The sequence below is a fragment of the Rutilus rutilus genome, assembly GCF_951802725.1.
Source record: "Rutilus rutilus genome assembly, chromosome: 20".
Classification (NCBI taxonomy): domain Eukaryota; kingdom Metazoa; phylum Chordata; class Actinopteri; order Cypriniformes; family Leuciscidae; genus Rutilus; species Rutilus rutilus.
Window position 1 is genome coordinate 24,887,553 of NC_140225.1, and position 26,563 is coordinate 24,914,115.

The following is a 26,563-nucleotide window of genomic DNA, read 5'->3' on the forward strand; positions in this document are numbered from 1 at the left end:
TGCGTCTGTAGCATATTACGGTTTCCAAAAGAATAAAAAATCAACAAAACAATGATAAATGTTTCTTCGGCACCAAATCAGCATATTAGAATGATTTCTGAAGGATCATGTGACACTGGAGTAATGCAATATTTAATGTAAAATATTGTTCTCTTTTATTTAGCTTATGCTTTTGTTCAAAGTGACTGTCATGTATAGTTTATAGTCAAACCTTTCAGTTTCCTGCTTAGTTCTTTAACCACTACGCTACAGCTCCAATATATCACATCATCACAAGTTGATAACCACTGATACAAATCATCCAAATGTCTAATGCGTGTTTAAATGTGTGTGTCAGCTGGAGGATGCAGTGTCCCTCGCCGCAGGTGTGGTTGCTTTAGGAGAGTGTGCTGGGGAGTCTCTTCCTCGAGCTCATCTGGCCATAGGACTGTGCCGTAGTATGCAGGCAACTGACGGTAAGCCCGTTTATCCTTCTCTGAACCTACAAAATGAGCCAGGCCCCCAGCTGTCCTCAGCTGCTCTCTGCTCCCTCTCTCATGTCTGCAGTGACTCACTGTTTAACTGTGTGTTTGCAGCCACTCTGAAAGCAGACCGCGATGAGTTCAACAGAAGAGCGCTGCAGTCACTACGGAAGTACGCTTGATGTTTACCTTTTTCACTTCAGATTGTGTTAAGGAGGCTTCAGCCACCCACTTTGTTTTGGAATTGTTTGGACTCTTAAAGCCTTTTCTAAACCCTGTCTAAGTTGATTGCAGAACTGTTATTAATATTAAAACACACTGATATTAATTTTATTCTCAAAACTACACCACTGTTTAAAAAAGTTTTTTATGTTTTTGAAAGAAGTCTCTTAAGCTCACCCAGGCTGCATTTGTCTGATCAATAATCAGATAAAACAATAAAAACAGTAATGTTGTGAAATATTATTACAATTTAAAAATATCTGTTTTCTATTTCAAAAATATTATTTATTCCTGAATTTTCAGTGTTCAGTGTTACATGATCCTTCAGAAATCATTGTAATACGCTGATTTGCTGCTCAAGAAACATTTCTTATTATTATCGATGTTGAAAACTTTGTGCTGCTTAATATTTTTGTGCAAACCGTGATACATTTTTTAGGATTCTTTGATGAATAGAAAGTTCAGACGGCAACAGCTGTTCAACAGCAGCATTTATTTTAAATAGACATTTGTAACAAATATAAAAGACTTTACTGCCATTCTTGATCAATTTAATGAGTCATTGGTACAGTAAATAAAATGAATTCTTTTACAAAATCTTACTGACCTTTTGAACAGTAGTTGTGTATATATATATATATACTTTCTATTAAAAACTTGTGCTGCCAATAGAAGAAAATAATCACGTCATTGATCAGTCTATATAAAAAAACACTGAAACTGATGTCAAATTTGGTGAATGTAAATGTAACAAAATTACTATTTACAGTAAGCATATTTTTTTTAATATTAAAATCATGGAATCTTTTAAACCCTTGCCCAAATTGAAGGTGTCATACAAACTTCTGACAGTGAATCGTTTCTGTTCATTTACACTAATCTGTTGCAATCGGTTTCAAATGAAATTTAATCCCGTTACTATGTAATTTAACATCACAGTTAATTCCAGCGTGTAAGCTTAGCGAAGGGTCAGTTGTGAGATGACTGGCAGATGTCAGACTGATGAAGACTTCACATAGACTTGTTTTTTGATTGCAGAGCACAATCGCTGGATCCTCAGGACCCTCAGATCTCCTTCTGCCTCTCTCTGCAGCTCGCTCTGGTTCGACAGGTTAGCATGTTAACACGTCGATCTTGCTGACTAGATGCGTAATCGCATGATATCAGATTTCTGTTTTTCATATCTTCCAAGAAAAGAAATTTACATTAATCTCTCTCCTTATTTTGCATGACTGTGCATTTTTGTAGCTTTTGTTTACACTCAATATGACTGTCAAGGTCACATAATTTTGTGAATTGGTCATTATTTTATCATATTTTGAACATGTAACTGAATGTATGTGTAATATTTCGCCTGTTATTTCTGTCAGTGCTGGTCCCTAATGTGACCTCTTGTGTTTGTGGTAGGTGTCAGAAGCGATGAAGCCGTTGGAGTTGGCCCTGAATGTTCGAGGGGATGATCTGCACTCTCTACACCTGCTGGCTCTACTACTCAGTGCCCAGAAACACTACCAACACGCTCTTGATACGCTCAAACTCGCCCTTAACCAGCACCCGGACAACTTTAAGTATGTTTATACATGCTTGTGTTCTACTTTAAAGGGATATAGTTCACCCAAAAATGTAAATTCTGTCATCATTAATCCCCTTGTCATTCCAAACCTGTATGACTTTCTTCTGTGGAACACAGAAAAATTATATTTTGAAGAAGCAAACAGTTTGGCTTATTGACTTCCATTGTATGGATAAAAACATATTATAAGACATATTATATCCTCTTTTATGTTCTTTTGGGTGAACAATCCCTTTAAGTCACATTGTCTGATTGTCAAGTCACTTTTATTTATATAGTGCTTTTCACAGTGTTTCAAAGCAACTTTACAGAGAAATATTTTTATAATAGTGTCTTAAATTATATAAGGACATTATTTAGCAGTTCAATTTAAAAAATGTGCCTTCATTTATTTGACTGTAGGCCCTATAAATATCTGCTTTAAAAAACAAAATAGCAAAGCCAGTGGTGTCTTATAGTAACTGCTGGATCTTAGTTCAGAACTGACTTCACTTTTCTTAGTTTTGCATTTTTAGATTTTAATCAGCTGATTTTGCAGTGATTTTTACTGGACATATGAATTCAGAAGTTAGTAGCTATAGGTATAGTTCATCACATGATCTACTAACGTTTGACAATGCTTGTCTTATTTTTCAACTGTTTTATCCTTTTAAGCGTAAAATACTTTTTTACTTAAAGTGTGCTTGTGCACATTTTCCTCATTTTTTTTTCAGTTTTTACATCACCATGTGGGGTCAGTATTGCTCTCAGTGACAGGCAGAGATGAGAATGGCGAGAAAATAATTAGGATCATGCTCATGTGTGAGAGCAACACACAGTGTTTAAAGACCCCCCAGCATTTCTTACTCACTGAATCTATTGTGTGTGACTGAACACAATGGTCAAATTGTTACACATTTCTCATTCCAAGAACCTCTGCCTCTGGAGAAAACAAATAATCACTTTTATAACTGGAAAAAGTTAGCTCCGCTTTCTAGAAACTCTGTTAACATATTGGAGAAGGAACAGTTGAACCAGTGTGTAAGTAAACTAAAATCACTTTTAATCTCCTTTTTTAACTTCCGTAATCTGACATATTTTTCTGAGTGAAACAAGTTGTCCATCAAATTGATTGTGTCATGAACAATGAGCGTTAAATCCCATAATGGAACCAGATGTTTGGAGAGGAGAGCTGGAAACCAAGAGGTGTTTGTGATGTGGAAATGTATTCGAGAGGTGGAGCACGTTATTACATTTTGTGACTGTGAAGATTATGAAGACAATTTGAAATAACATGCAATGCTCTTTCACAATAAGGCCAGGTGTATAAATTTTAATTTCATGTTGATCTTAACTATTAGAGTTTTAGTACTTTTTAGTACTCTTTTTAGTCATCTTGTTCCTTTGTCTTTACCTGCACCTGTCCCTTGAACTCCAGTCCAGTTCTCCTGGCCCAGTGTTTTTATTGTTAACTAATTGTTTTTGTTATTTGAAGTAAAGCTGAAATAAAATTGTATATATATATATATATATATATATATATATATATATATATATACACTAAATAATACAAATGACAAAAGCACATTAAAAAAATGACTAAAATATAAACTAAATTACTTGAACCATACTGGACAACTCTGTCACGTCATACAGTGTGCATACAAATGCTCCACTCTCCACATAGATACTGTATGCTGCTGTCGGTTAATGAAGATTTGACAGATAACCTCGTGACTCAATTGGACTCTTGTCATGTCAAAAATGATAAGACTTTTCAGTGATGGACGTCGCCATCTTTGATATTACTTTGGTTCTTGGTCATTCCCTGCTGAAAAATCCAGCATTGCTGGTTACCAGCATAAGTTATATTTTTCATGCTGGTTCCCAGCATGGGATGCTAGTTGCTGGTGGACCAGCATATGTTGTCTTTTGATTCCAGCAAGACCACAACAAAAAAATGTTTGGGATCAATGACAGAAAGCTAGATTTTGACATGGGAGTTTCCAAATGACCATTAAAGTCTTTAAAAACAGCAAATAACAATTTTCATATCCCTTTTCTGGTCTTCTCATAAACCCTGTTATTGAACAAACTGCTTTTCTGGCTTTTTTCTTTGTTTTCATATCTATAAATATATATATATTTTTTTTGTGATGTACACAAGCTCTTTTTAGCTGATTTCTGTATAGATCCTTTGAAACATAAAACAAATCCTTTGATACTTAGAAACGTTTCACCTGTTAGAATTTTAATTTTGAAAAAGTTAAAACTTCAGATGACATTGATTAATAATTTAACCATAACTAAAACAATTAAAATTCAGTTCTACTGTCAACAGAGGAAACTAAATAAATAAAGTTATAATTATACATTTCAATAAATCATGCTTTAATCTTATGTTTTTTACCCTTTACATAACTGTGTTAAAAATAGAAATATGCAAGCAAAAACAATGCTTGTCCCCAAACACTGTTTACATACAGACAACTGGCCTACTCACACTCAACCCCACAAGACCATGCTGGTGGACCAGCTTCACCACTTCTGTTTTGCTTGAGAACAGCATGACTATTTTTTTTTTGTCCACCAGTTAGACCAGCACTATACCAGCATAAACCAGCCTGGATCAGCTTGGAAATCATGCTGGTTTATGATGGATTTTTCAGCAGGTCTGGTAAGAGAATACAGGCTTGACTCCCGTTGCACGTTCATACAGATGCTGCTGTAAGTTACTGTGTGAACGGGGCATTTCAAGTCTCACACCTGTAAGTAAATGTGGTTGTCAATCCCAAAAACCGACAGTGTGAACGTAGCCTATGTGTACTTCATCACTACACTACTGCTGCTCCAGCACAACAGCACACCGCAGCATGAGCGTCTGCCAGTCAGAGCGTCTCGCTGCATCTCGTTCTCATTGGTGTGAATGCTCTGCTGCCCCTGTTTACACACACATTCTTAATAGCACGCATCCGCACACACACCTTCACATTCATCTCGCTTCACCCCTCCACCCTCCAGCTCACACAGACGTCCACCCACTCGCTGTACCTTGCTTAAAAGAGAGACAGTTCAGGGGAAGAAGAATGTCCCCAGACAGGCTGCCAAATTGCTATTTTCTGTCAGAAGCAACTGAAGCATTGCCCACTGATGGAGAACTAGGGTTGATAGTGGTTGAACCAAGGAGGTCTGTAATACCCGGTGAAAATGATCTGTTAGCATTCACACATCTCATTGGCAGTTGGTCTTCTGTGCATTCAGCTCTGGAAGGGACATCCAATTCCAGAAACATTTATTGACACTAAAAGTCTGACTGACGTCAGACTCTGGAACAGGAAAATTACGTCCTAGGCTGATTGGCTGATGGAAGCATATTTACTTGTTCTAGACTATTACGTCAAAGGCAGTAGACTAAAGACGATTAGTTATCTCTGAACACAGCCACATACCCAATGATAAAAGTGTGTTCACACATATGCAGTTAGTTATTCTGAGTTTTTCTTCTGAAATGTGTAACTTTGGTTTCAGTGGCATTGCATAAGTTGTAATTTTTACTTTAAACGTGCAAACGTTCTGATATGAATATCTTTCTTTTCTCTTTTTACATCACAAAAAACAGTTTCTGCAGGGGTGTGTAGACTTTTTATATCCACTGTATACTTTATATTATTTAATCTTGAATAAAATTATAATATTTTGTTCCTCCTCTAAAACAGCTATTTTTCATGAACCAATCAATTCTTAGATTATTCCCTTGTTTTTCTAGGTCTAGAGTACATATGTGTTGACTTTAATTTTGTCATCTGCAAAAATCTTGTGAATATTTGATATATCGTCCAGTCCTATGTTTAATCTTTTTTATGTTATACAGTACAGTTCATAAGTTTGGGGTTCATATGATTTTTTTTTTTTTTTATGTTTTTGAAAAAAATATCTTATGCTTACCAAGGTTGCATTTATTTGGTCCAAAATCCAGCAAAAACTTTGTGAAGTATAATTTAAATTCACTGTTTTCTATTTTAATATATTTTAAGATTTCTGTGATGCAAAACGCTCTGGTTACTAACGTAACCTCAGTTCCCTGAGATACGGGAACGAGCATTGCGTCAGTTTCTCAGAATACTGAAGCCTGATTGGTTCACGTCTTGCACTTTTTCTTGACTGAACAGCAGTAACGTCAACTCGCGCTTATGCGCAGTAGCACGGCAGAATACACAATGCTAATTTCCATATCTCAGGGAACCAAGGTTAAGTTAGTAACCTCAGCATTCCCTTTTCAATACAGTTCACTTTGCATTGCTTCTGTCTCTGACGCCTTTGGGGAACGCACTGCAAAATTCTGTGCTACTAGTGCAGAACAGAAGCTCAGTGAGGAGGCAGGCTACTAGAGTCAAGGACTTAGAATGCCCAAAAATGGCAGGCTGGGGTACAGAACTGCAGCCTGTGGATATGGTTATCTCCTTAGGAAAAAACTCTTAGGGCGGAGACCGATTTAGGCAGACAGAACCCGCGCCTGAAGGGCCGGGACATCCAAGTTGTAGAACCTGATAAAGGTTGTCAGCCATGGATATTCCACTAGACCATGCCCAAGAGGAAGCCATCCCTCTGGTGGAGTGGGTCCTCACTCCAATGGGGCACTGCAAGTCCAGGGACTTGTAGGCTAGCGCTATTGTGTCCACTATCCAGTGGGGCAGTCTCTGCTTCATGACTGTCAGGCCTTTAGAGCGTCCTCCGAAGCACACAAACAGCTGCCCCGATTGCCTGAATTGGCTAGAGCGCTCAATGTACACCCTAAGGGCCCGCACTGGGCGGATTGGGTGTGGTGTCCGTTCATCCTCCACAGAGAGGAGAGCAGAAAGTGAGATAACCTGAGCCTTAAAGGGTGTGGAGAGCACCTTAGGCACATAGCCTCATCTGGGTTTATCATCTCTAAAATCCAGTTCGACACGCCCGGAATGGCTTCTCAAGCCTGGCTTCGAGCGGCGAGGGGTTGGAGAGGCGCTGCTGGGGGCTGACCCTTCATGATTTGTTAAGGTGTTTGTTTTTTATTTGGCTCGCTTTAACAGCGGAAGGAGGTCTGGTCGGGCCTGACTGGTATGGCGGACATAGTACCAACAAACACAGCGCCTCCAACGCCTGGACTGGATAGGGGGTTGGGAGGTGAACACATGGTCTCTTGAGGGTGGTCCGGCCTTGGCGGGACTTGACCCCCTCCTCCTCGTGCCCAAAGCATTAGTGACTGCTTGGGCTGCTCAAAATGGAAAGCGCTTAGCTGGGCGCAAGTGCTGCTTCACCTCTGGTCCGCTTTAGGCTGGGGCTGAGCGGGTGCGGGAGCTGGCATGGTGTGCTGCTGAGTCGACGATGGCGACAATAAGCAGCAGAAGAACTCACATAGCCTGCAACGCCCTTCAGGCCAACGTGAAACGCTCAGCAAGCCTTGCAGAACCGAATAGGCCAGAGGAAGAGACGGGAGTCAAGAAGGGCTGTCTTGTCAGCTTCCTTGATCTCCAAGTTTACAGTGCACAGACATGAACCAATCAGGCTTCAGTATTCTGAGAAAATGCGAGAGACTGATGCAATGCGAAGTGAACCGTATTGAAAGGGAAATGAATTTTCAGCAACCTTTAGTGTCCGCTGGGTTCTTTAGTGTCACATGAGCTTTCAGAAATCATTTTAATATGCTGATTTGGTGCTCAAGAAACATTTATTAATATTATCAATGTTGAAAACAATTGTGACGCTTAATATTTTTGTGGAAAGCGTGATCTTTTTTTTTTTTCAGGATTCTTTGATGAATAGAAAGTTCAAAAGACTTTGAAATAGCAATCTTTTGTAACATTATACATATAGCTACTATCACTTTTGATCAATGTAATGCATCCTGGCTAATTAGAAGTATTCATATCTTAAAAAAGAAACTTACACCAAACTTTCGAAGTGTACATTTTTATAACGTATTGTTAAGTTTTGACTAAAGTACTAAGCAGAAGCACTTCCTGCTTTTGTAGGTGCCAGAACATTCTTATTCTGTCTCTTTTTTGGTGCGTATTGCACTGTAGTTTATTAATTGTTCTTGTCTTTGCGTGTTTTAGTCTTCTCTTTACCAAAGTGAAGCTGGAGGAGGTTTTGTTCGGACCTGCTGCAGCTTTACAGTCCTGTGCAGAAATGCTGCAGTTGTGGCAAAGTCGCTATGATTTTACTCGACTCAGGTAATGTTTGTATATGTCACGTCTCTGTTCCAAAAAAACTCTGATTTTGATATTCATTTTGCTCCGTTGTTCCTCTCTTCTTATTACTTGTGCTAATTTCCTGTTTCCTTGGTTTCTCTATGGGTGCTTCTCAAACAAAAGGCTGTGTCTTGGTAAGGCTGCATATCTCGGCTGCCACGTCATCAAGCACCGCTGAAGGCATTCTCAATTTGGAGCCTTCATTTCGCGTCCTTCATTCAGTCCATTTTGAAGGATGCATCAAGTGTATCCTTCACGCTCTTCAGTGCATGTCGCTAATCAGTGATTTCTGCGTGTCTGTGTGTGAATGAATCATCTGATGATACACAAACCACACGCATGTGACGCTTATGGTGTTTTCATCGTCTGCCGTCTCAATATGTAAAGACATGAACACATGAAATTCATCTCCAGAGCTGCTTTGAGGGTCACTTCACAAGCTTTTCACTAGGAAAAACTACCCTCAAATACAAAGTTCTTCACGACAAACTGTCAAAATAAAAGTTTGGTTTAACTTCAAGAAATTATGACAGAAATACTGCCTATACTAAAATGTACTTTTCAAAGTAATAATAATATTATTATGATAATAATAATAATAATAATATTATTTCTAAGGAATATTATACAACCAAGATATTTTTTCATCCATATTTTAAATGTATACAGTTCTGTTGTGCAGCATCTTATTTGAAAAATTGTTTTGTTTTGTTTGATCATTTGATTAAATTATTAAAGTTTATAGAAATTTGTATTAAATCAAAATCCCACCAAAAAAAACAAAAAAAAAAGGGAAAAAACTGAATTTAAAGAAAAACAAAAAGGATTTAATGGGGCCCCAAATTAAAGGGTAGCTACTCTGCGGAGTTTAATTTGGAACAAACAAGTTTATATGTTTACATTCATTCTCAAGGTCTAACAAATATGTGGAAAGCATTTCCTTAATGGTAGGTAAATGTACATCAGGATGAATATCAATATCGTATGAAAAAATATATGCTGAGGAGGACTCCAGCCTACAAGCCTCCAAAGAACTAGACTAGGAAGGATACAGTCTCACTAGGATGCAGCCTTCCATTTATGAAGCACCCTATGGCCGTGTGTCCACCAAAGCGTTTTAGCAAGCTAATAACGCCAGCGCTCTTCTGAAAACATCTTCCTGTGTGCGCTTCAGCGGCGCAGCATTGTTTTTCTGTTGAGACAGTATATGTGCTATATGATATGGAATATCTGCAGAATTGTTACTAATATCTGATTTCCCAGATAGTATGTTTCTGAATATGAAAAATGTTGATACAATGTAAAGTATTTGCTTTGGCTTTTGTTTTCAATGGTTTTGTTCCGTTGTTCTCATCTGTTGCCATTGTCCCGGCAGGACGTGGTCGCTGTGGTATTTGTCCTGCCCCTCCTCCACTGTGATTGGACGGCTGGGTAAAAAGTGACAGTAATGAGTGCTGCGTTTTACCAAAGTTGAACATTCTTCAGCTCTCGGCGACCGAAAAAAAAAACGACGATCGCTCAGCTCCTATTGAAAACAATTGAAAAATTAAGCTATAGCCTCAGGAAAAAACTGTTTGGTGGACACACGGCCTATATGTCCTGATTTGTTTCTGTAGCTAGTAGCTTTGTTTATTTCCTCATTTAGTCTGTGAATTTATAGCCCAGTATTTCCATGTGATAGAGATTATGTGATTTCATGTGTTCCAGTGAGGAGGATGACACTAGTAGCATTCCCCCTGATCCAGGCACACTGAGCAGGAAACCCAGCGGCCTCCATCTTACCCTCCCAGACTTCCAGGAGACAGAGACCGGTGTGTATCATGAGCATGTTTGATTGCATGTGTGTTTATGTAACTGAGATGTGTGTCATGTTGTGTCAGGGTCTCAGAGCGCTCCGTCTATCGCGGTGTCCCGTCTGGAACAGGCCATGTCGGAGGTGTCGGCCCTCAGCTCCACCCACAGACACGGCCCTGCCTACATTTGGACCACCCTGGAGCGCATCTGGCTGCAAGCAGGTACGTCGTAAGTAGGGGTGTGAACCTACACTGGTCTCACGGTTCGGTTCGATTACGATTATCATGTCATCGATTCAGTTCAATTCGATATCACAATGCATCGCGATGCACCACATCCTCAATTTTAAATTTCTCTTCAAAAGTGATGTGTGCGCACGTGTGTGTGTGTGCTTAAGTCGCAGTGACAGAAACAGTGACATTCCAGTTAAAGTTTCAAGGGAGTAAAGCTTGTTTATGCCATTAAGAAAAGGAAAATCTGTCAAATAAATTTTGTTTTACAAAAATGTTCATTTAAAAGCAGCGCTCATTAATCAGTGTAGGCTATTATGTTACCATTAAAGATCCGCGCATCAACCGTCGCCGAGTCCGCTGTTGAAGGTGACGATCATCCATTTATAATCACGCGTAACAACACAGCATATTTGTAATTTGACCATCGGGTGCGGATACTTAAATCAGAGAATATTATTGGGGCGGGTGGACTGTTTATTTTTGGCTGCGGATTCGGCGTTGGAGCTCATCCGCGCATCTCTCTGACTCTGCCAGGCGTTAACAGCTTGGGGTGAAAACGGCTAACGTGGTTTATGAAGTTATTGGTATTAGCCTACCTCCTGCATATTCTATTTGTGTGTGACATGAGCGCACAGTACAGCGCGTGTCTTCTGCAGGTCGTGCTTACCAGGTTGTTCCTAAAAGCCGAAACGTGCCCAGATGTCGGCTTTTAAAGTAGTTGGAGCATTTTTAATATTCTCGCACTCGCGTCTCGCCTCCCTCTGCCATTGTATGCTTCCGCCACAATGCACGTACGCGACAAATGACGTCAGAAAAGTCCGTACATTATAATCGTTATGGTCTATTACTGAACCGATACCGAATCGTCCTCGTCTGCATCGCGATGCATCGTAGAAACGATTAATTTTGACACCCCTAGTCGTAAGTGTAGAAATTACACTTCTTTTTTGAATATCATTATTTCTTATATCTCTACATTTTATTAACGTTAACCAGAATTAAATTACGCTTTGATGTTTACAGTAACAGGGTTTCTGCAGGTATCTTAAATTTAATGCTTTTTAATGTCTTTTTTAAGCCATTTTTAAACTTTTTAATGCCATACATGACACTAACCACAGATAATATATATATTTATATATATATATATATATATATATATATATATATATATATATATATATACATATATTTGTGCATTCATTCGATTAAAAAAAATTAACTCAATTAATCACTGTTTTTTTCTGTGATTAATCGTGATTAATCACAATTAAAAAATACCTACATTTTTGTAGGTTTATATCTAGTTTATATATTTTATAATGTAATAATTTCACAATTAATCTCCAAATTTAATGTAGAAACAACATAAAGACAGTATATTTCAAATATTTGTTTAATGGCATCTTTTTTATGAATGAAGGTCAGTCTCACTGGTATTAATGCAGCTATTGATGTATGGATAAAAATGATGTTCTGTTCTATGAACTTTGATCAAAACTGTTCTTTGATTAACTTTACTGTCAGACAGAATTAGTGTCTGCTGTCCCTTTAAGACCAGCCGCTGCTGAAAGAGACGTGGATCTCACACAAGCCTCATTCTCTCACAACTCTTCACGTTCATTTAAGACTTTATTTAACTCAAGAATGCTCTTATGTTATGAGGATACTCGACAAAACGGACATTTTGGCATAATTGTGTGTGTTACTGTTTGTTAAAGCCAAGTTCAGGTTCAAAGTATTTGCATGAATTAGAGCGGGATCATAAAGCTTGCCAAAGGATGACAAAAATAAACGGATGCTGCGTTAAATATCCACTTCTAATGGAATTTGCACTTTCCCATTTTTCTGGTCTAGTTTTATTCCTGTCCACCGCTGTACATAATGCCTGCGTCACCTCCGCATCACGTCAGTTTTGCTCCGGACGGAAGCAATTACCTAACCGGTTCCGCATGTTTATAACACTAACGTTCATATTTTCCTAGATGACGTCAGCTGAAAGTAAAGTGTTTCATATGCAGATCTTCCTACATTTTAATGAAATGTCAAGTTTGTAACTGTTTTTTGAGATTTTTTTCTGTACTCTTGTTGACTTTAATACATTTGGGAAGTCATTGACGTACTATGACATTATTTGGATGTTATTTTTGCGTTATTTATATGCTACTCTGCATGAAATGCGTTTCCCATGGATCTTATACTGGGTGTTTATGCCCTCTTGTTCCCATTCCCAGCATTCCTCTGGCATGGGTTCATTTCCTGTCTAAAATGGGACATATCCTGGTTCTGTACAAATGAGTAAATGTGAGAGCACAAGAGCGGCCCATTGAAAGAATGGGCGTTATGTCACACATAGTTCAAAATAGTACTGAGCGCAAGGGCCCACTGAACACAGTCCACCATGTAGCACATATTTTTTACATCAGCTGTCATTTGTAATCTGTCTGTGTTTTTATGTGCTTTGTATCAGAATAACATAATAATATAATAAATAATTCAAATGTTTAAAATAAATATATTTTTAACATTTAAATGTTTAATTTCATTGTTATGCCACTCAGCATGTGTTGTCTGTGAAGAAACAACATAGCACAAAACTGTGTTTGCAGTGCAAAGACAGCTATTGATGGTAATAGGCCTATCACAACTAAGTATGCAAATAATTACCAGAAAGAAGACCAGTTACACTTCAGTATGCAAATATTACAACAACGCCAGCACTGTTACGTTTTGAATGTTGAACATTTCAACAAAATCAGTGGGAGATCTTATATTTTAAAACCAAAACATTCGCAAAATTTTGACGTGGGAAAAAGGACCATTGTCTGTTATCAATAGTGTAGCGATGTATGAAATGCTGCTCATGCAAAGGTCACTGTCAAACCAGTGTTATTTTATTATTAAAGTATTTTATAATATTTTGAATTAGCTTTTATTTTTACATTTACAGTTTTTATATTAAAGGTGCAATAGGTGATTCTCTACAGAAACAATTTTTGTTATGCTGGTTGAAAGTCTCATCCTGATAGCAATCACTATTTTAAACGGTCTAAATGTATTTTTATAAATATATATCATCTGTGGAAGGTGTAGGACCATAAAACGTTTGTTCAATTATTGCATTCGGTCCGATTGAAATGCTACTATGTGTTCCCTGTCAGTCGAAGTGTGTTTTGCATACCACTGCGCAGCCTGTTCACACAGACATCATACGTCATCAGCGCGTTTGGACGCCGATTTGCAGTGAGGGTGGGATCGTATGCTTTTAATGCTAGCAGTTAGCATTTCCCAGATCAACTATTGCACCTTTAAGTTTTGGTAATTTTGTTGTGTTTTGACATTAGTTTCTGTATTTTTTTTTAATCTATCTATCTATCTATCTATCTATCTATCTATCTATCTATCTATCTATATATATATATATATATATATATATATATATTTATTTAGCTTTCATTTATTTGTATTTCAGTGCTGAATCTGCATAGGGAAATCTTTTGCCCTCACTCAAACTTCCGATTGCTTGAATTCCTATTAAAATGACTGGCCTGTAACAATTCAGTGACAGCAATAAATGTGACCACATCTTAAGGCTGCAATTATCTACAAAACATAGTTTGAATAAGCAGTTCAGTCTGAATTAACTGCAGATAGGTGTGAAGAAAAATTTAAATACACTGCTGCTATCTTGGAAGCACTATGCATGTATGCAATTTTCAAAACTACTTTTTTTTTTTTTCTTTGTGTAATAGCTGCCTAAATTCTCCTACCAGTGATTCTGTTTGAACAAACACAAATACACAACAGGCAGCAGTTGATAAGAACTGTTTATTTGCTGTGGTGAGTCCTAAATGCTAGAGTAGAGCTGCAGATGCTTGTACAGCACTCTACACATGGCCTTATTTAGACATGAATATCCCTCTATGAGCCTGAGTGTGAGATTTAAGGGTAGAAAGGGGAGAAGGTCATCGTGCATTTGCGATTGCAAATATGTTGCCTAAGCTGCATTTAAACAGAACAAAATGCGGCATTCGTGCGATTCTCCTGGTTGAATCACATCTTGTCTGAAATGAAGCATGTTGGTATTCACTCCTTTACTCTGAGAGAGTTGTAATGCTGTGGCAGCAGATCCGTCTTTGAGAGTGTTGATGTTCCAGATGGCTGTGTCACGGCCGTGAAGTCAGAGACGTTTCATAAAGATGAATCATCATGCACTCGATTAGAGATAATCTCACAATAAGAGAATCTCACGATATGACAAAGCTGTCACTGAAACAAGAATTGTAACTGTAATAATATAATTTTAGTGTAATGTCACAAAAACAATTATGCCATCAGAATGGTTTATTATTGCTCTCATTTATCTCTTGTATGTTTTGTGATGCCGTGCCGACCAGGGGAGCTGTTCGCTGCTGACGGGCGGATGAAGGAAGCTCAGTTCTGTGTGCAGGAGGCAGGAACTCTCTTCCCCACCTCACACTCCGTGCTGCTGCTCAAGGGCCGTGTGGCTGAGCTTAGGGGCAACGACACCGAGGCCAAGAGCCTGTACGATGAAGCTCTCGCCATCAACCCCAGAGGACACCATATACTGCTGCACCTGGTGAGTGACACACATCCACAGACACATGCTGTGCATCACACTCACTCACTTTAACATCTTGAACCCTAAAACTAATAGATATTTAGTTCCACTTTGATGTCCCTGAATAGCGATCTGACCCAATACCACCTTGCCCCCCCCCCCCCCCCCCCCATTTTATATATATATATATATATATATATATATGTGTATATAATTTTTCTCTCTCTATATATATATTTGTTCTTTTGCAATTTATGTACATATGTATGCATGTGTGTATATATATATATATATATATATATATATATGTATGTATGTATATATATATATATGTATATTCTTTTTATAATCTTTTCACTTCACATAATTGCATGTACATGCTACTTTCTGTTTTATGTGTTTTGTATTGATGGTATTGTCTAACTGTGTTTTGTTCTATGTTCTGCTTTAATAAAAAAGAAAAAGAAAAAACATTTTTTTAACATTATTAGTATCACTTATCCTGTAGTGCCTTGCCTTAAAAATCATTTTTAATTGAAGTACTAAATACTAAAAATAAATAAACAAAAAGCTAAATAAAAATATAGAACAAAATCACATAACAAAATTACTAAAACTTCAACTAAAATTAAAATAACATAAAATATAAAAATAAAAGTTCATTTAGAATATTAATAAATACAATAATTGTATATAAATAAACACTAAAAGAACACATACTCAAATAATCCGCTGGTATGAGACCACATTGAAAGTCTGCCATTTTAGTCATTTACTTTGTACAGATGGTCAGACGTTCTTGCGTGCATAGAAGCTCATGATGCTCTTCTGATCATTTTCAAATCATGTTAGAGAACATAAACTTGTGGAGTTCATGCAGCTTCAGTGCTGCTGTTATTAAAGCAAAAGAGAAAAAAAACAAATATTAAGAGAATATAAATTCTATATTAATGCATTTTTCATAACATATAAAGCTTTGAAGGTGACTTGGGATATTTTGATTAAGTCGTTGCATATGCAACTTACTGTACATACAGTACAGTATGTGCATCTTTACAACCCACATTGATGTGTGCTAACATTAGCTCTGCCTCCACTCTCTGCTCTCATTGTGACTGCATAATGTCAGGCCCTTCATTACTCATCTTCACTGGAGTAACCGAAGTGAAGCTAGGCCATTTTCTTCCTACTGTATATCTAGCCAATCAGAGTACGCGTCCCCACTATTTTTGGACAAAAGACGTAAAATATAAATTCCCTGAGCTGATGAGAACTAATTCTGTGCTTGCTGGTGATGCCCTGTATAGTACACACACACACACACACACACACACATACAGACAGACAGCCTGTCTTCATCAGAACGTCACACCACTGATTTCTCTGACTTGAGCTGCTATGATTGAACTGAAGTGGAGTTTTGAGGGAATTCTCCAAATGGATCCAATGGGGAGAAGTTAAACATTTCTGTTCATTACGACTAGAGAGACCAGCGCTCTCGTTACGCCCGCCAATCCTCTGAGAGACAATGTATTTCAGAGCCTTTTTTTTTCACCTACTTCTAAAAGTAGAATATTATGACACAATTTACTCGCATGTTGTCCCAAAACCAGGTAAATCTCATGAAAATATTTCCAATTTACACAAGTCAATGTAACGGAAATAGCAACAGATTTTTTTCTTTTGTGAGGGAAAAAGATTATGGAAAAATATATAATTGTTGGGTGGGACTTTTGATTGGATCGAGGTAGATCTGAATGTTGTCAGAATTATGTTTAGTTTCATAGTGTTTTTGATCATGTATTTAGGTTTCTGGTATATTTTTTCAGTGAAGTGTTCTCCATACCCTTGATAGTTTCCTTGGTTACTCATTAGTTAATAATTATGCTAGCGGCGGTCATATAGGGATTGTCAAATTTTTTTTTTTTTTTTTTTGGTCAATCTACTGAATTTTCCGTCAACGATACCAGGGACACCGAAACACCGGGGAACATGAAATTTGGTGAGCATGTAGCCCCACTAGACTTTTACGGAAAAATTTCGTTTGGTCCCCGGGGGCCACTCCAAACCCAAAAAATGCAGTTTTTCCTAAATAACTACCTGAACCGTGGCACCGAGGATGAAGAAATTTGCAAAGTATGTTGGTCTTAAGGGCCCACATCAACCTAGCCCATAATCGATTGTCAAAGTTTTTTAGTTTTTTTTTCCCGTCAATCTACTGAATTTTCCGTCAACGATACCAGGGACACCGAAACACCGGGGAACATGAAATTTGGTGGGCATGTAGCCCCACTAGACTTTTACGGAAAAATTTCGTTTGGTCCCCGGGGGCCGCCCCTCCCATAAAAAATGAAAATGCAATATTATTCTGCTTTAATCGCCCCTATCTTCAGTGGAGATGTTCAGAACTGCACCATATTTCATGTGTATGATTAACTTGACATCCTCTGGGGGTATGCTAAGTTTCGTAGAATTTCATCCATGGGGGGGTATAAAATAAATTCATTTATGTGCACATTTAGTGACTGTACACTCATCGGCCTGTAGATGGTGGTGTTGAGCGAAGGGTTGCTGGTTTAGGATGATACTGTCACACACACACATGCAGGAATACAAACAAACGCAAGCATGCACACACACTGACATCCACACGCACAGACACACACCCATACACACACATACAAATCCACATGCACAGACACACACACACAAACACACTCAAACACACATGCGCACACACAAACACACACACATACACACACACACACACAGACAGACATGCACATACTACTACTTTTTGTTGGTATATACATAAACACGCAATACAGCCAAATTGTTCCACGTCATTTATTTTTGTGGAAAGCCAGTGCAGGCCTGAGCGGCGGTCATATTTTGTACCGCCATGCGGTACATCTAGTTTCATTATTGTTTAGTTTTCACAATGCTGTTTAGTTTTCAAGTATGCTGTAAAAATATGTTATACGTACGTTATACATAGGTTTACTGTTAATGTGTATCAGTGCAATGCCAGTCACAAAAAGTTATATTTTGACGGTGCTCTCTAAAGATGATCATGTACTTTTTTTTTTTTTTGTATAAGCTGTTTTTGATTGTGGTATACAGCAACAATTTCAAGTCATAAGTCTTAGACTCATTATTTATTGGGCAGCCTTGTATGTCACTAATTATTCAGAATATGCGGAACTCCACAAGTATTATTTTTGTATGAGAGCTGCTGGTTCATAATTCTATATTTTTGTATGAAAGGTGTTTGTGATTTTATTCTTGTGATTCTATTATTTATTTATTTATTTTTTGTCTGAAGGACAAATTATATTGCTCATTGCACATAACAGGAGGATTTTGGTTAGAAGTCTATTATTTTATGTTAGAGATTCAGAATATGCTGAAGTTTGTATTCATTTACTACAAGAATGCTGCTAGTACAGGCACACATTTATTTTCCTGGACATATGCTGGCAAATGTAACCTTACAGTTGACTTGCCAAATCACTTCCATTTGTTTTATTAATAAAAGATATTGGAAGTAAATTATTTATAGGTCATTATAAATACTTTGCCTTAAAAGTACCAAATAGTCACACACACACAAAAAGATGCATCGATAATCGTTTTAGCATCGCATCGCAGCCCTCTGAATCAGAATCGAATCGAATCGTGAGGTGCCTAGAGATTCCCACCCCTACTCACATGCCTCCGCGGTTCTCTCAAAGAGATCAATTAAAGCCTCCGGGTCGTCCTCACGTGCCCCATCTTTGTGGGCGTGTGAGTGGGCGGGGCATGGTCATGGCGGTGGCGGCTTTTCTTCCTTCCCGGGTTTCTGTACCAGTGTGATAATGTTCAGAGTAAGGAAGGAGGAAGACAGGGTCAGCTTACTGAGACTTGTGCGTTTATTTGACTCTTTCGATAAAACAAAAACAAACGCATCAACAGTATTTACTTTAGATCAAAAGTAAATCTCAGATCTCTCTGCCAGCTTCCCGTTTCCCGGTGGCTTTATCCGGTCTCTCCACGCCAATTACTGCAACAAGACACAGGTGTTTGTCATTTTGCACTTGACCTACTTATGCACTGCTTGTGTCCTGTCTCTCTCTCCCGCTGCAGACCTCGCTGTACCATGCCCCCCCTCGCCACAAACACTCATTTAGAAAATAGAGTGAATTTCCGAATTCAAAATCAAAAGAAATTGAAAATGGATTAATTTTAGGACCAAATTTCCATTGCTGTAATGACTCTGGGTGTCCTACCTTTTTTTGTAATTTCCATTTATTGTAAAGATTCTCATTATTATAATACAATTTCTATTAAGTTTATGAAAGTTATTCATTAGCAATCTTTTTGGTCATGCTGACCAGTCGAACCTTGACCCTTTGAGTAAAACCAATACCGACATAATATAAAAATTCTTTACAATTTAAAGTATTTAAATGTATTTGTTTGTTTGTTCATTTAATTGGTAAAAAAATTTACAAAATATTTCTGTTTTAAATAAATGCTGTTTAACTTTCTATTCATCAAAGAATCATGAAAAATACACTTTTCGTGTCACTTGAAAGTGTGAATCACTATTTTTTACAGAAATATGAATCAGCACAACAATTTTCAACATTAATCATAATAAAAACTGTTTGAGCACCAAATCAGCACAATACAATGATATCTGAATGATCATGTGACGCTGAGGACTGGAGTAATGTCTACTGAAAAATCAGCGTTGCCATCATGAAGGCTTACACTTACAGTCAAGTCAAGTCACATTTATTTATATAGCGCTTTTTACAATACAATACAGCATATATTAATCTGTTTCTGTGGGGGACATATGAACGTGTGTATGAGTCATTACTCAGGGCATCTGGATGGGTATTTTTTCATTTAGGGATATCAGCTGATGTGAGTCAAACACGGTGTCTCTGAAGTCTCTGTTCTCGTGTTATATGAGTTTAAGCACACTGAGCGCTGTGACTCAGCACCTCATAATTTTCTCTTTCTGCCTATACATCTGCCTTCTTTGAATCTCTGGGTCCTTTCTCTGTGTCTATTGCTTTCTCCCTCCCTCTTTCTCTCTCTGTCTTCTTTCTGGCTCTCTACCATTGCCCTGTCAGTTGATTAGATAATGCAAATACATTATTTATAACACTTCACTCCTTCTCAGGCCTTTATGGGATGCCTAGCAACCAGGCAATTGTATCATACGGTGCAAGAGATCTGATAATGAGACATAGAACCAGTGTTAATGCTGTTTCACACGAGATGTGGCATGCATTATAATCAGTCGAGGCAGAGCGAGCTTTACGGTTTCACGAGCTGATGTTGCTTTGCTCATTAAGTACATTCAAGTCACCAATGTAACATGTTGAATTCGGCCTGCCTGGATGCTTTTTATTGTATTTTATATGTTGAGAACCACTTGGTAAAGCTGCTTATTCACTCCCAAACTCAACAACTGTAGAAAGTACAGGGCATCCCTTCATCCAAGCCTAGCTAAAGATTGCAAAAAACGTATATCTATATATTTGGTTTTATTTTACTGTAAAATTACAGTAATAAAATGTATGTTTTAATTTCTTCATTTTCAAACGTTCAATCATCTAGCTTTTATTTTGGCGAAAAACTGTTTTCATTACAAATCTGATAATGGCCGGAGCATATTGCATTCCCAAATGCACGTTATAAGTGACCCAAACTGGGAGCAATTGGGAGTTAGGTGCTTCGCTCAAGGGCATCCTCAGTCGTTAAAGGGATAGTTCACTTTGAAATTAATTTTTGATATGTTTTAGCTTACCTCAAGGGCATCCAAGATGTAGGTGTCTTTGTTTCCGCAGTAGTTTCAATTTTGATATTTTTAGGTCAAACCGTTCTTGTCTGTCAGTCATATAATGCAGGTCGATGGTCACTGTCTCAAAACACAAGCACAGAGTCCAAATTAAAACAATTCCCCATCGTCCAAATTAAACAATTCCCCATCGTAAGTACACATTGATGGCCTAAGACACGAAACGAGCAGTTTGTGTGAGAAAACGAACAGTATTTATATCGTTGTTATCTCTTGAACACAGCACACGTCCAAATGATCTGACGGCGCGGGCGGGTATAGATGTATACACTAGATGTCGCTTGGCTACGGTTTCGTTCCAATGAACTGCAGTAGCCAAGGCGACATCTATTTATATATCTATACCCGCCCGCGCCGTCAGATCATTTGGACGTGTGCTGTGTTCAAGAGATAACAACGATATAAATACTGTTCGTTTTCCACTCGTACTGCGTGGAGTCCTTGACAAATGCGGAAGTTGTAGTTGTAGCGTCTATCAAGCAACAAACGTTAGCTTGTTTTGTGCAGTCGTTATGGAACACAATTATTCTTTACCGATTGCAGCTGGTTCTGTCGACAAAGCATGCTTAATTTTATATTTTCCAAATGTAGCATTCGGTAATAGTTATGTTTATGTAAGGGAAGTATATATTGCTTTAGATTTGTGTTTAGTTTATTGACATTGTTTATCACGTCTGGTGTTTATGGCCATGTAAATAAATATAGCATGTGTTATACATAAAGATTAATCAGTATTTTGGCAAATGATGTGGGTATGTTCGAATGTACTTTTACAACAATTGTTTAGAACACGTAAAACTGCGCCGCGTTATCACAACAATGAATTCGACATACAGTAACATCTATGATAACCAATTTAGTATTAAACCTTACTTTTCTTGCGGTTAATTCATTTGAATGAAATAAAAGTGTGATGAGGTTCAAGAGTCAGGAAGGAAGAAGACAGGGGTCGGCGTGACTGGGACTCGTACTTTATTAAAATAAAGCAAAACAAACAAAAGTCGCGCACAACGTGCATTCACCGTGGCAACCGAGACGGCACAAAACAGTTCAAAAATGAGAGCTCGGATCCACCGGTTTTCTTTCTCTGCGTCCAATTTTCTCTTCAGTCTCTCTCTCGTTCCAGCGCGCAGCTTAAAAGCGGTCTCTCCACGCGGATCACAGCAAAAAGACACAGGTGTTCGTCATTTGCACTTGACCTACTTGCTCGTCTCTTCTCTCTCCCATTACAGACCGCGCTGAACCACGCCCCCCTCGCCACAAAAAGCATGTCATTATAAAAAAAGAACAGCCTCATCCATGAACATGATTTTTCGATTCCCGTCTGACTGATTTACACAGTAAACTTCCACGGTGGAGTTTAAAACGACAGTTCCCATCATTCCACGCTCCTTCACATCGTCATCAAGCTACGCCGTTGTTGTTGTTTGGAATGTAGCGCCCTCTAGAGGCAAAAAATGCTTGCATATTGTAGCTTTAAATCAAATGAATATAACAATAATAACTGTTTGCTCTACCACATGTCCCACATTGTCCTGCAAAATCAAGTCTTCTGACCTGCAACAAAGCAATAATCAGGTCATCCTCAGAGCAGATGCAGAGATGAGTTTGTGTGGAGCAAACACCAGATCAAGAGCTGTGGAAACACAGTGCCTCGCTTCGCTCTGAAACGCGCGACTTATTTATTTCATGAATTTTTTTTAAGCATTAAAGTTTTGATAATTATGCTAAACCATATCACGATTTCAATTTTATTTTGATAAATTGATCAGCCTTACAAGAGGAACAGCAAGAATATGAGTCACTGCATGTGTAAATGTTCTGACTTTGTGTTTTTCTGTAATTCTAGTTGTGTTTGCACATAAATCAATGGTTTGTCTATGTTAGGGTTGTCTGCTTGCAAACACATGCATTGTTTGTACACTGTGTGTGTGTATTGTCTGCCTAGTAGCTGACACTTGTAATCGTAGCTGGTCCCAGCTGGATCGGATCAGCATCCTGTTGGATTAGCAGAGTTCAGATGCAGGGCCGTGACCCTACAGCAGTTCTTCAAGTGCCACCTCTGCTACATCCATATGAAAATGAGGCAATTTATGCCCAAATGTGCTAGCCTCAAATCTGTTTATATTTTAAACCCCCTTCTTGTGCTCTGCTGTACAGTCCTCCAGCTATAAGACTAATAAACACCTGAATCACCAGAACAGCCTCTTACTGAGCTGTGATTGGTCCACAGGCTTGTCAGTCTGTGTATTCCTGCAGCTGTGTATTCCCACATGCCCTGCCTGTGGCTGCTTCTTTCACTCGTGTCTGTGAGAGCCTCATTTCCTGCCTCGCTTTTCTCTCTCCCCAGCGGAGTCATTCTCTCTGATGTGCTTTTGAAGTGCCTGCATAATCAGCAGTCATGTGCCGCAACCCAGAAATACAACTGCATATGTGCTGAAAGAGGGGACGATGAAATGTAATTGCAATGGGTAAATCATGGTGTTGTTGGCAGGATTGGGGAAAGTAACACAATTTAACTCTATGCATAACCACCAATTTACTGTGCACATACACTGTTGTTCTAAACCCACTTTTCATCTCATACCATTGATTTACAATGTATATTACATTGATATTTCAGATTTAAGAAGCTTTGTTGGCATGGGGAACTAGCCAAAGCATTAGTAAATATACAATACATACACATTTACAAAACAAGTCTTATTTATCATCAATATTTCTGGTTCATTTTCCAGGAAATGAAGACTGTACATTTTAAATGTGTAATATTATGCTGCAAATTAGGTAATTGTGTGTAGGACTTGCCAGTAATTTACAATAACATGTATGTATTTGGCAGACGCTTTTAACCCAAAAATAAAAAGTTTCACAAATGTTTAGCTCATGCATTCACTGGGAATTGGACCCATGACCTTGCTTTACTGTTTGAACTGTAGTATTGTCCTGAAAATTCTGGAAAATATATTTTAACCTTTGAACATATTTGATATATCTTGATATTTATGTTATTTTCAGAGAAATCATAATTTCATTAAAAAAGTCAATTATTGTGAAGTAAATTTTAGTTGAATGTTAAATTATTTAAAAAATAACCATAAAGCATTTTTCTACACTGTATTTCACCAAACAAACACAATCAAAAATGTTCATCATTTTTATGCATCAAAATAACATATGGTGTTACACAGCAATGCTTACCTATATATACACTGACGTTTTTTTTATCTAATATTTACTTAAGACATTTTAATACCTGGCATGGGAAATCCATTTTTCAGTGATAACATAAATATGGTCATATTTCACCCATAATGACCTGCCCAAAAAAAAAAAAAAAAAAAAAAAGATTCTCATCAGTGAGATGCAAAAGGTGTATATTTTTAAATTATCCAGTTTATACTGTAGGTCTTGATATTAAATATATTGAGTACAGTAGAGTACAGATGATTGTTTTTTCAGTAATGAGAGTTTAATGAACATCATCAATGAGAATAGTGGGAATAACAAAATGGGATATTGGGAATTACACTAAATTAAAATGCAGGCCCAGTTCCACAGGCGGGCTTTTCCCACCCTGCACCCCACACCAAAAGACGACATATTGCAAAATTGGTGCGATGTTCAATTCACCCCCAGATTTTGAGGGAGATTTTGGTATCAAAAATCTGCTTGTTTTTTAGAAACTAGAAAGCAGTTTTAGAACGTGACACCGGTCTTCATAAACCATAAAAGAAACTCAATTCGGTCACCTCGCACTGTGTTCTGTGCGCATACACACAAAGCACACACACAGAGAGCTGCGTCTCAAGACAGCGCAAATCATTACCGAACTGAGTTCTCTTTTGCGTCTTCACTCTTAAACAGACGAATACACACACAATAATAATAAACGGAGCAATTCCAATAGGGTCCTCACACCATCGGTGCTCGGGCTACATCAAAATGCCTGTTTTGGCAAGTATCCTCGTAAGCCCTGTTTTAACTGAGCTTAAAATAAAAAGTCGACAGTTGGGAGAAAATCTGATGCATGTCGGAACTGTGCATTTGATCTTAAAGTGACAGTAGCTTAATATACATGCTGCTGTCTTGTGTCATTAAATGTTAATTAAAGAACAAGATAAAAATAAAAAAAACTGTTTAAATCTTCAACTTTTTTAACATCTATGTCATTTATTTATTTTTATTTTTATCTTTTTTTTATTATTATTATTATTGTTGTTTTTTGGGTCTACATTCTATGTTTGTATTTGATTTTGATTTTCTTGAAGTCCACCAGGGGTGGGATGGGGTGGGTTCTAGATTTGTATAGTTGCTTTTTGCTTTGTATTTTTGTTTTTCTTGACTTTAAAAAAGAAAACTCAATAAAAAGTAAAAAAAAAAAAAATGTTTAAATCTGATCTTGACCAAGTGGCAACCTTCCTGTCTATCTTTTGAAAGCAACATGGAAGCAAAAGAGTGTCAATCCCATAGGGTGGCGACGGCAGGCTCCGCCCACTTTGAGCTTCAAAAATGCTCTTCAGAAACCTACGGGTGACGTCACGGACACTACGTCCATATTTTTTACAGTCTATGATCTTGACTGAATAACTTATTTAGCTTTAGTATTCATATATTTAATTTATACATTATAGTCTCTCTCTCTCTCTCTCTCTCTCTCTCTCTCTCTCTCTCTCTCATATCTGTATCTTTGTTCTATTGTATTTAGTTGTGCTATTGTTTAATTTGTAAAGTTACAAAATCTGTAATGGGGAAACAATTAAATAATGTATGAACTCCGGCTCACCAGGAATCTCAAAATTGGAGCCTGGCCTGTTTTTAAATCAGTTGAGTCTACTCAACTATTTTGTACTGATTCCAAGTTGACCCCTTTCCACTTTACCCATACCCTTCCCTTATAAATAAACTATTTTATTTATAGAGCAATGTATAACATCAGCACACCATCACAAACTCCCTACACTCATATTTTTCTTGCCCACAAGCATTTTAATTTTTAATCTAGAATATATAAAAAAAATGAACAGTTCTGCAAAAATACATCACGCATCAGAACAAAAAAACAGTGTAACTCTACATCGCTTCCTGTCCATAGGGGAAGTTGTTGGTGCGCACAGGCCGCGTGGGTCTCGGGGAGAAGATGCTGAGGGACGCGATACAAGTGCATAACACGGCACACGAGGCCTGGAGTGCCCTAGGGGAGGCGCTACAGAGCAGAAGCTGCTCACAGGCTCCCGACTGCTTCCTCACCGCACTGGAGCTGGAGTCCAGCTGCCCTATCCGGCCCTTCACCATCATCCCACGAGAACTCTGACACATATATGGCACTCGTATATATGGAGGGAATGCTGGCTTTCAATCACTTTAATGACACATACTGTATAACAAAAACTTTGCACTTTTGGCTCTTGATTGAGAGGGAGCGTGATCGCATTAGTGAAATTTCACAAGCAAACAAGGTCCGTCGTGAATAGAGTAGCGACGCATGAAGCACCGCTCACCCAGCTTTCTGTTGATCAATGTGGCAAATGAAAATATATGACAAAATTCAATGTGGGACTTTTTTTTTTCAAAATTCCAGACTGCGAGAATTCCCATTGAAGCGTCTGCGCAATTTCACAGAGCAACAGAAAAT

At 38.0% G+C, this 26,563-nt stretch overlaps 1 protein-coding gene across 1 annotated transcript in view; it reads left to right on the forward strand.

Moving 5' to 3' along the window:
- Positions 1-26,563, forward strand: part of ttc7a (tetratricopeptide repeat domain 7A) — a 62,984-nt gene extending 36,421 nt beyond the window's left edge. Inside the window, exons 13-21 of the mRNA XM_084392280.1 lie at positions 338-455; positions 576-633; positions 1,722-1,794; positions 2,091-2,251; positions 8,328-8,444; positions 10,170-10,273; positions 10,343-10,477; positions 14,887-15,089; positions 26,024-26,563. Coding sequence (XP_084248406.1) covers positions 338-455; positions 576-633; positions 1,722-1,794; positions 2,091-2,251; positions 8,328-8,444; positions 10,170-10,273; positions 10,343-10,477; positions 14,887-15,089; positions 26,024-26,242 — 1,188 coding nt within the window. The 3' untranslated portion in view covers positions 26,243-26,563. The remainder of the gene's footprint in view (positions 1-337; positions 456-575; positions 634-1,721; positions 1,795-2,090; positions 2,252-8,327; positions 8,445-10,169; positions 10,274-10,342; positions 10,478-14,886; positions 15,090-26,023) is intronic.